Below are 10,792 nucleotides of genomic sequence, written 5' to 3' on the forward strand. Positions count from 1 at the left end.
TTTTCTCATGATGCATGTCTCTAGTTTTATTTTGTACTGTGGTCTTTGTACCACAAAACTATTATATAATCTCAAAGTGTTCTTCATCTGCCTCTGAACTGTGTGAATGAACAAAAGAAAATAGACCACGAGAAGACTTCACTTTTAAGATTACAAAAACATGTATATTTTTAGACATTCTCAAGAAAACTGAAATATGACCTGCGATGTTTTTTCTGGGAAAAATCATTTCTGTAGAGGAAGGGTTGCCATAAATCATTGCTGCTGGACTTGAGTGGACCCCAGGCATGAGGGGAAGCCTCTGGAGTGCATCCTAAGTGCCCAGGAGGGCTCACCAGCAATCCCATTATGGAACAGAGATGCATTAAGTGTTTAATTGTTCCTCTGAAGGCCCACTTAAGATGTACCTTTATCTACATGTCCCCCAGCCCATGTTTATCTAATATGTTCCCAAAAATCCCTTGTGGTGGGGACTTGACACCCTCCCCACGCACCTCCATCACCTTCCCTGGCCTTACTGGAAGCACAGTATTCCTCAGACCTTTTCCACAGCTACTGAAGCTGCTTTTGTTCCTTATGCCTTCCTTAGGACTACACCTTACTCTTAGCAACATCCTTAATTTACCTGAGGATAAAAAAACACTCAACTTTTTAAAAAACTTCTATGCTGTAGATTTCTAATCCCTTCTCTTAATCTCCTGCAGACTCTCTCAGACTAGCCTTCATAAACAACTCGACTTTCTAACCCTAGAAAGTCCTGACTCTGCTTTGCACTCTGCAGCTGGAAGGCAGAAGGTGGCTCTCAGCCTTTAGAATCACCAGGGATTGACTATGGCCTAGATAAAACTTTTTTTTTTTTTTGACAGCTAAATTTGTTTAATTAAAAACAACAGGAAATAACAAGCTCTATGGTAACAAAAGGTCACAGCTTGCTCTTGTACATGACTAAAGCTCCAGCTCCTGTTGTTTTTTTGAGAAGGCAGTGGGGACCACAGATAGTTGCACAGATATGTGCTGGGTTTTATTATAGTACGAAAGGAGGTTTTTAGAAAAGCTCTTCCAGGAAAGCAGCCTTTAGAATCATAGGATAGTTTGTGTTGGAAGGGGACTTGAAAGATCACCTAGTTCAACCACTAATTTGGATTTGTTAGAAACATACATAACTGGAAACAGCCCTGGAAGAGTTCCTAGGAGCTCCCAGCTGATGGAGGCAACACAACCAGAAGTGCTGTAACACAAGAGAATGGGCATGAAGAAGGAAGAGGGCTTTCAAACAGACAATGACTCAACTACTGCTTATCACAGGAAGATCATCCATATACCAGCATTTCATGAAGATAAGCAAGGCAGAGTAAAATAGATTGGCATGCAAAAATCCCCTGAGGTTTATTATGACTAAACCAAACCAGAGAACCCCAGATTCCATGTCTTTGACACAAAAACGATCAGAAGGAAACAATGCAGAACAGCTTCAGAACATTGCTCCAAAAGCTTCAGAGCGATTGCAGTGCTCCACAATTGCTGGCTCTGTATTTACTGCTTACACTTCAGGGACTTACCACAGTTGTTTCACACTAACTTGTAAGACAAAAATTGTTAATAATCTGAACCTTTTGAAGGAGGAAGATGCTTTTTTTTCTTTTCTTTTTTTTTTTTTTTTTTTTAAGATGCTGCTGACATCTTAAAAGTTCTCTGTACACTTTTCTGACAGGAAATATTCTGTTAAATTGCAGAGATGAATACATTCCCAATGTACTTTTCAAAAATTTCTCTTTCCTGCAATTCATAACCACCTTATGCTCCTTTCAGCATAAATTAACATATTTATTTAAAAGTAAGTAGAAGAAAGTGACAGACATTGAACTGCGGTTCATTTCACACAGGTCACAGACGTGCTGTTGTCAGCCCTGTGTGCAAGGCCTCCCCATATAGGTTTGCACCCATCTCAGCCACATCCCTACTTTCTGAAAATACAGCCTTCATTACAAATGAAGTCTCCTTATTTCCATAAGAATAAGGAAAACCTCCACATTGCTACAGAGAGTAGAAAGGATGCAAGACATGAAACCATAGCAGGTGGTGGACTATTCATGATTGAAATAATTCAGATAGAAAAGGGGAGCCAAGAAGGTGCTCCTCTCTTTGCCACAGGAATTATCAATTCTTCAAAGAAGTTCCCAGCAATGAGAAGGTATCAGTTGCAAAAATCTCCTCCCACTAAATCAGTCATTGTCAAGGCAGCATATTTCACAGTCTCAAGTAATTAGTAACACACTTAATTTCCACCTCGATCACAGAAAGTCTAGCTCTTTCTTCGTAAGAAAGATCCTGCTTAGTATCTCCAAAGAGCTGCTGCCCTCCCAAGAGGGTTGCTACACTCCACAGGCTGCCTTCTCTGGCTTCAAAGTCCTAGACCATCAGAAACCCACTGGAAGATTTCCATCCTTTCATGTTTCCTGATACAGGAGAGAATTACCACCCACTGACTCCTGTCTGAGCCTGGCCTTGCCAAAAATTCCTAAGGCCTTTGAGGCTGAAAAACACATCACTAACTTGAGCAAAAATAAAAGGGCCAGCGATGATGACCCCACAAAGTCAACAAAGCAATAGTGAAGTATAATATTCTAGATGCAATCAACAAGATTTGACTCATCACTAACCAACAGTCCTTGCATGAAGCTAAAGTCACTATAATATACTTCCTACATTTGAAAATTGCTCAAGTGGGTGCCAAGCTGATGTATGACACAAAACTATCTGTCATTTATGGGTGACTATAAGTTTCATGAAATATCTTTATGATGCACACTAATGGCTTCACAAATTATTTCTCCACTGCTTAGAACTGAAAACATTTTATATATTATTCATCAGGCACTAGCTTGTATTTTGTTTCACTCTTACTGTTACTTCCTATGGTCAACCTCACACCACAAGATCACCAACCACTGTTCACGTTAACAGCTGCAATTATAGACTATGAATCATCTTCATGGTCTACACAGTGCATGTAACATATTATGGAGAGCTCAGCAGTTAGTTAGACCACAAGAATAGTGTATGACTTTGCTAGACACTTTTAAAGTTAGTCCTGATAGATGCGTAGGTGTAAAGCTACAGCTAAAATGCTTCTTACTGCTGTACCATGGAAGAAAGGTGTACAGCAAACCATCTGTAAAAGTGAGAGAATGTACATGATTTAGTCAGCATCAGACTGAAAGACATCACAAGGAATTGCATGCAGCTTCCTCAATGGAAAGCACGCCTGACATCCCTCCCTCACCACTGAGTACCACAACTGAATATGCTATGCATGTCAGCAAAGATATTTTCTGGAAAGACTATGCCTGGGACTTAGTTAGCACTGACTCCTTCTGTAGAGTTCATGTCAACTTTTGGCCCTAAGTCACATTAATCTAAAATAATTATCTGGTTCACACCTACTTTCTGCCCCAGTGTTCCTCTGAAAACAAGACTGGCAATGTGGACTGCTCAATAACCTCAGCTTTATGCTCTCTATGGTACAGAAAATCTTACAGTGGAACCTCTACTTGCAGCACTTCAGCCAGCGTGCAAGACACACTGTTTTCCTCATTCTAATGAGGTAAAAAAAAAAAAAAATCCTTCCCTGCAAAATATTTAAAAAAACCTTATATATAGAAGTGTTTCTTAAGTACACAATAGTAATTTATTAAATAAGAGAAATTTCCCCCTCTGGAAAACAATAAAGAAAAAAGTTACTTTGAAACTCATTAATTTAGTAGATTGAGATGACACACATGTATTAACAGGATGAAAATACTAAAGTATTCTCCACTGCTTTACCTCTTTGAATAACGTATTTTGAATTTGGAACAGGTATAAAATTGGCATAACCCATGATTAACTTTCTCTCTTAATTTTAACCAAGAGGTTATTTTAATATTTTTTCTAGTTTGGTGTTTGGCTGGAGCAGCAATGTGTATTGGTTTTAAATGCTTCTGAAATACGATACTCAATTTTTCAGTAAAATGACTGAGAATAGTTGTCTCTACTTATATTCACGCACTCATTTCCAAATCAGCTTACTCCATAAGTAGAAAAAGCTGTTTTCTCCCAGCTTTTGGACCAGTAACTTATGATACATACATTTCTGATCTACCTTTATTTTCTGCAGGCTTTAGAATTAGGGACAAAATAGCAGTCATTAAAAAAATCCCTAAATTTCTCCTTCAGAGAAGCCATGCCTTTATACATGGAAACAATGCCTGTTTAAGGGGTTTGTAAACTGTCCTTTAATTTAAAAAATTAATAAAAAAAAAAAATTAAAATAAAAAAATTTCAAAGTAGAAAGGGAAATCACACAGAAACTGCATTTTAATTTGAACACATTACTATGCAAAGTCTTAATTTCAGAAAATCGAGTCTAATCTACCATGAGTTAAAAATAGTTACTTTCCCTCATTTTTCATAGAATGCAACACTCCTAGATCACCACACTGACAATCCACGCTCCATACGCTTCTCTCATGGGCCACCTTCCTGATGAAGATGGGGAAGATACGACACGACACACTCAGAGACATCTTGCTACTCTCTGTGGCCACAAGGTGCAGAGATCCACCGTAAAGACACATCAGAACTATCACTCAGTTTAACTCTGCTACTGGGCTGCCCCCTCAGCATAAGCCTAATGCTCTTTTTAGCCTTTCTGACATCAAGAAAGGAAACTGCGTAAGACACAACTGCTGTCAGCGTCTCACCCTGTGACATGGACCAGCCACAGCCACAAGCAGATTCACACTTGATGGCCCAGCTATTGACTCCTGCACCTCAGCTGTCTGCCTAAGCTCCTTCTGTAATCAAGGGAGGAAAACTGGTATGCCCAGGATACCTCCACCTGATCTATTTCAAACATTTGGGATGACAGAAAATGTCATCCTAAAAGCACCAGTTTCTCACCACCGACTGTGGAAGAGCTCTAGACAACCAGCTTAAATATGGACATGAATAATACAGACTGATTGCACAGGTCTGACAGTCGCAGCCAGATGAAAACATTAATTCTTATGAAGGATGACTTCACTTTGAAGCCTAATGTACTGCAGTTGTATTTAACACTGAAACCTAAATAGATACAATTTAAAAACATCCACCTGCAAATGTAAATCAAATTACTGTTTTATAGACCAAAGGAGTTATAAAGCAACATGAATGAAAAGAATTATAAGCAAGGTGGAATTAACAGCTTTTTTTTTATTTCAGAAACTCACCTTATTTCCATCACCAAAGAAGAATTGATTTTCCAACCTTCTGCAGCATGTTGGAAGATTGAGGAGCCAGCCTTTCGAATTATCTTATCAGAGCTATTGATCATTGATCTACTCAAACTCTGCTCACCATCTCTGTAATGCAATATAGAAAACACACAATTATGTCAAGGCTAACTCCAGTTTAAGTAATTTGCATCCCAAGCATCAGCAATATATCCTTTTATTCACAACAAAAATTAGCAACTACCTCTTAGCTTTCTAATGAAAATAAACCGTAACAGAAAAAAAACTAGAAGACAGCTATCTGTAATAGGAGACAGCTATCTGTAATAGTTGAATATGCAAATTAAGATCTTAAATGTTTGTATTTGTTATGGAATATACATATTCCAATATGTCAGTAGTTCCAAGAACTACAATAAACTCCAAACTGTGAATCTGGACAAAAACTTCATTATGTTTGTGAGGAAGATTCTGCACTTCTAACTTCCACATTTCTAGTAGTAAACTAAGAATTAGGTGTTACATTTTAAGCCTTTGCTCAGTTCATAACCTGCAATACTGGCTTAGCAGATATCTTTGGCCTCCTGCTGATGCTAAAGATTTTTAAGCAGGTAATTCTGGAGTTTAATGGTATACAAAATACAACATTTCCCCAACACTCCATGAAACTTTTGCATGCACACATCCAAAACACCCCAATTGTCTTACCCTGTCCATCACTCTTGTAACTTTTTGTCAAACCTTAAAAATAAATACAGTAAGCTTTGGGTGATGACCACTGAATACCTGGTGAGCTAACAGACTTAAGTTGCAGTGGCATTAGCCAACAGGTTCACATAAATGGGACAGAGAAGTCCAAAACACTACAAGCACAATTTAAGGTCAGGACTGAAACTTATTTTTATCTCCACATCTTTCCATTATCGTCCATAGTGTTTCCTTCTAGATGCCAGAGCGATATTCAGCTGAGTTCAAACACAGCTGTTAATGACAAATATATCAAAGTTCTTGGATATAAAAATCTACCACAAAAAATGTCTTGTAACTCAGGTGTGCACAGGACAACATTATACAAAAATCTGTTTATCTGTTAAATACCCATGCTCAGAATACCTGACCACAGCCCTTCAAGGCACAAAATGGTGAATATGTGACACTGTAAGCTTTCCAGGAATTGCTGAGTTGTGCTTTTCTGGGGCTGTAAGTTTTGATAACAACTGAATCACTGCCCTTAGTAAGAAACACAGCAACATTACTGCTGTACATAAATCAGTATTATTTTGTAAATACACAACAGACTAAACACAAGCTAACCTGCAATGGGACATTAATTAAGCTAAATTAACAAAGCTGGTAATATGTAGTAATTTCTAAAATGTGCTGTCATTGCAAAAGGCCCTATAACTACCAAACCAGTATCATACACTTCAAAAAAACCAGCTTGACTGAAAACCCGACATCTCCAGAGAACAGCTGCAAGTTGGGAGAAAAATGGGGAATGCAGGCAATCACATACATAAAGAGAAAGCTGAGGTGCAAACAGAAAAACGGCAAGGTACTCTTTGCCTCTCGTTTTGAGTAAACGCCAGGCAGCAAAGGGAAAGCATGTAACACATGGTGTCAGCGAGGGACCAGCTTTCCAGTGGAGGAAGCTCCAGAGCTCACGGGGATGACCCACACTTCTCTCAGATCAAGAATCCTTAAGAAAAAGCCAAGTTAAGCAAAGCTCCCAGGCAAACTTCAAAAACGGAAGCAGGCATTCACCTGCATCCCAGCACGCTTGCCCACGAAAGGCAAGGAACCAAGGCACAGGGGCTCCGGCGGCGGCCGTCGCCACCTCGGGCCGTCCCGGCCACCGGGCAGCCGCGGACAGGTGAAACTTCAGAGGAGCGCCCCGTTACCGCGGCTGAGAGGCGACCCCAGAAGCAGCGCAGCTCCCGTGCTCTCCCGTACACTCGCACCCGCCCTGCGGCGGCCGAGCCCCAGCAGCGAGCCCCGCACTCCGCCCGTCCCGCAGCGGCACCCGCGCCCTCCGCAGCGCCAGCCAGCGAGAGCGCCGAGCCGCGCTGGCACCGCCGGCTGCGGCCACAGCCCGAGCAGCGCCGGGGCACCTAACAGCCCGGGCGGGCACGCGGAGGGGACCTCGGGCAGGGACACGGCCCCGCCGCCCCCTCGGGCCGCCCTCCCGGCGCGGCGTCCCGCAGTTACCCGGCCAGAGGTATCTCCTGGCGCTCTTCGGTCCGCGTTATTTCCTTCGTCTTATAGAAGATGAGGAGGAGACTTATGGTGCACACAGTCCACCTCTTCCTGACGGAACGCATGTCTTCTGCGAAACGCGGGCCCCCTCCCCCTTTTCCTTTGTTTATCAGGAGTGCTGGAAACAACTGCACACGCGGCACGAATTGCTAAAAACAGGGCGATGTGGTTTTTTGTTATTTGTTTTTTCCCGGAATAATTACAGAAGATAAGATAAAATAAAATAAAACCAGGCAGGAGCAGCGGCTGGGGGGCTCGTCGGCGTTTACTTTGTCTCTCCTTCGCCCTGCCAGGCAGCTGTGGATGCAAACGGTGACTCGCTCGCCTCGGCCAAGGGGACGGCTCGGCGGCGGAGCGGCGTGTTAGCCGACGCAGGAGCGCTCCGCGGCTCCGCTCCGCGCCCGGATCCGCTGCGGCGCCGCTCGGCCGGAGGCGCGGCCAGCGCCGCCCTCAGCGCGGCGGGGCGGGGCGGGCGCGGCGCGGCCAATGCGGGCGGAGCGGGCGCTGCCTCGGCGCCGGGAGGAAGGCGGCGGGGCGAGGGGAGGTGGGAGAGGGCTGGCGGCAGCTCCGTCGGCGAGGGCGTCCCTTCCTTCCCTGGCTCGCGTCGGTTGTGCCCGTGTTGCCGGTTGGGCGTCTGGAAGTGAGAGCGAAGGAGCGCCGACGCTGTGTCGCTGAAAAGGAGCACGCTTCCTTTTGCAGAGAAGGATCGGGGGTTTTGTTCACTGGTAATTTATTTTTTTTCCCTCGCTCCCGCTATGTATGACTGTGGCTTGAGCGAGGCACTGGACGTGTTTCCCGGTCTCCCTGTCCCAAAGCCGCAGGAGAAGGCGGGAATGGAGAAGGGAAGCGGCGTGGCCCCCGCGCACACCCGCCTGGAGTGCGGCGAGATCTACCGCCCATGACCCGCTCCCCAGGGTCTTGTTTCGTCCACACGGTCTCAGCACGGCCGTTCTTAACTTCTGCTGAGACAGTTTTTCTGAAATGTACAAGAAAAAGGGGGACTAGCCACGAAACCCCAAAACGTAACGAAGAAAAACCCAAACCTTTGAGGTGGATAATGCAACATGAAAATTAAATTATTTGCTATAATCCGCTTTTCTCAGTATTGTTTTGTCTCTTTCAAAGTGAGTGAAGTGCCTTGGAAACATGCTGATTCTGTGTGACAGGGATCTGTCCACAACCCTGAAGTTTGCTCTTACGGAGCGAGTAAGACCAAAAACACACTTCTCCCACGGGGACCCAGGAAGTGTTTGTGGTAAATCTGGTGTGACTTCTCTTCCCTATCTTAGATTACAAGCAAGAGCTCACAGGATGACAGAACTTTCCCTGGGTCTATTAGGTCTGATATCTTGTGTCCAGAACTGAGTCATAACAGACATTTCACAGGAGGATGCAAGGAAATTTGGAAGTAAGTACAGATTTTTCCTTCCCGGGAGAGTACTCCCTCGCAGGCATTAGGAGTGAAGAAAGGTTACAGAAGTTGTTGCAAATCTTAAGGCTGCTAATAGTTATGTTGGAAAAATCAGTTGTGTGTAGTAAGGAAGTTATTATTCAGTCTCAGTGGAATGGAATGGAAACTGCAATTTCCTTCCACACAGGCCAGATCAGGGCTGCATTTTCTGTGCTCTTTGCTGTGGCTCTGGTAACTTAGTGATCCCTATAAGGCATTAGCAGCAAAAGAAGAAAAGCCCATTCTATCTGTGAGAGTGAAGTTCAAATTTCCCATTGTAAAATACCTGACATTCTTTTCTAAAAAAAAAAAAAAAATTCAATGTAAAACCCTACTTAATACCTTTGTAAAAACTACATCACATGTTCAGCCTAACATTCAGGGTTCTGTCAGTGTTGTTAACCCTGTTGAATATCTGCGATAATTTTTTTTTATACCATATAGAATTTTTGTATATTAGATTATTTTTGTAATTACATGGACTCATTGAAAATATGTGTTGAAAATGTATATAGAGGATCCTGAATTCACCTGTCTTCAGAGGTGGTTTGACTTGATTCCATCCACAACTACCAAAGGCAGCTTACGATACAGTTAGCCACAGCAGCTCCTTGATTTCGTGCCAGGCCACATGTACATTCAGAAAACAGTATTGGCTCTACCTTCTTCCTTGTCTACCTTCTGCTGCACTTCTTCCTCCCTCAAGGTTAAAACCCAGCTCTTCTGCTGCTTCATAAGAACTAATTTTCACCCCACACAAGAAATCCCTGCCTGCATCCAAGAAACTGATGTTTGTGCCATGCCCAGCAGTGCACTTTTCTCTCCCTGCTCAGTCTGATTGCAACCAGTCTGACTGAAACTGACCAAAAATGTTCAAGCTCCCAACCGTCAAGACTCTAAAAGTTTTTTCCATTTACTAGAATGTAAGACTGTTGGTTTATACTTGAGTAAAATACAGAGTAAACCACTTCTCAACTAAAGTATGGTGTGCATAACGACCTGTGGCATTTTCCTGAAAATTTTGGCTGTTCCCATGCCTGTCATTCTACTACCATGAAAACACATTTCTGGGACAAAAAAGGACCGTGGCAGCCTGAGACACAAACCAGCTCATTGCCTACAGTGATTCACTGTCTTCACCTTCTGCCCATGCCATTCAAAGCCCTGATATTACCTATCAGGATCCCAGAGTCTCAGAAGCTGCTTAAATGTGGAGCCAGAGCAAGTTCCCAATTTGTTTATTTCTCTTCAAAATCACTTCTGAGCTTTCATTCAGAAATAGGCTTAGAGCTCTTATGACAGTGGGGAGGACCCCTCTCTTAGCTGTTCTCCCCTTCCTTAGGTTTCCCTCCTGGTATAGTTTTATTCTCTAGCTGTACACTCAAGTAACAGGCAGATACAAATAATATATATATGTATAACACATATGTAATATAATTCAGCCAGGTGTTACATTTAATTTACAATGATAAAATTTATTTTTACAGAAAATGAGTTAACTATGCAGAGTTTAAATATTCATACCTAGTATTTCACCAATTCCTTTATCTTTCTTTAATGTGTCATCAACAGCAGTTCATACCTCTAACAAGCTATCTAAATTATGCCTTGAAATTATTTCCTCTTTCTCATACATTCTAATGATATTTAAATAATGAATAGCATTTATATCAAATAGTATGGTTTATTTGACATGAATTAGAGGAATGGTTTAGCTCTGTGAACCAGAAACATGTTCAGTAAATCCTATTTCATGGCATCTTGTGATAAGAGTAGAATTTCTTTTATGAAGACTACTGGAGGAGCAAAAATGTGAATAATACAAATAATC

General features: G+C 42.4%; 1 protein-coding gene across 1 annotated transcript in view; it reads right to left on the reverse strand.

Annotated features, from left to right (window-relative positions):
- ST8SIA4 (ST8 alpha-N-acetyl-neuraminide alpha-2,8-sialyltransferase 4) overlaps positions 1–7,890 on the reverse strand; it is a 50,978-nt gene extending 43,088 nt beyond the window's left edge. The window contains exons 1-2 of the mRNA XM_058827512.1: positions 7,464–7,890; positions 5,253–5,384 (exon numbers count right to left, since the gene is read on the reverse strand). Of these exons, the coding sequence (XP_058683495.1) occupies positions 5,253–5,384; positions 7,464–7,576 (245 nt within the window). The 5' untranslated portion in view covers positions 7,577–7,890. The remainder of the gene's footprint in view (positions 1–5,252; positions 5,385–7,463) is intronic.
- Between the last annotated feature and the right edge of the window lie 2,902 nt (positions 7,891–10,792).

Source organism: Poecile atricapillus, chromosome Z (assembly GCF_030490865.1).
Source record: "Poecile atricapillus isolate bPoeAtr1 chromosome Z, bPoeAtr1.hap1, whole genome shotgun sequence".
NCBI classification, from domain to species: domain Eukaryota; kingdom Metazoa; phylum Chordata; class Aves; order Passeriformes; family Paridae; genus Poecile; species Poecile atricapillus.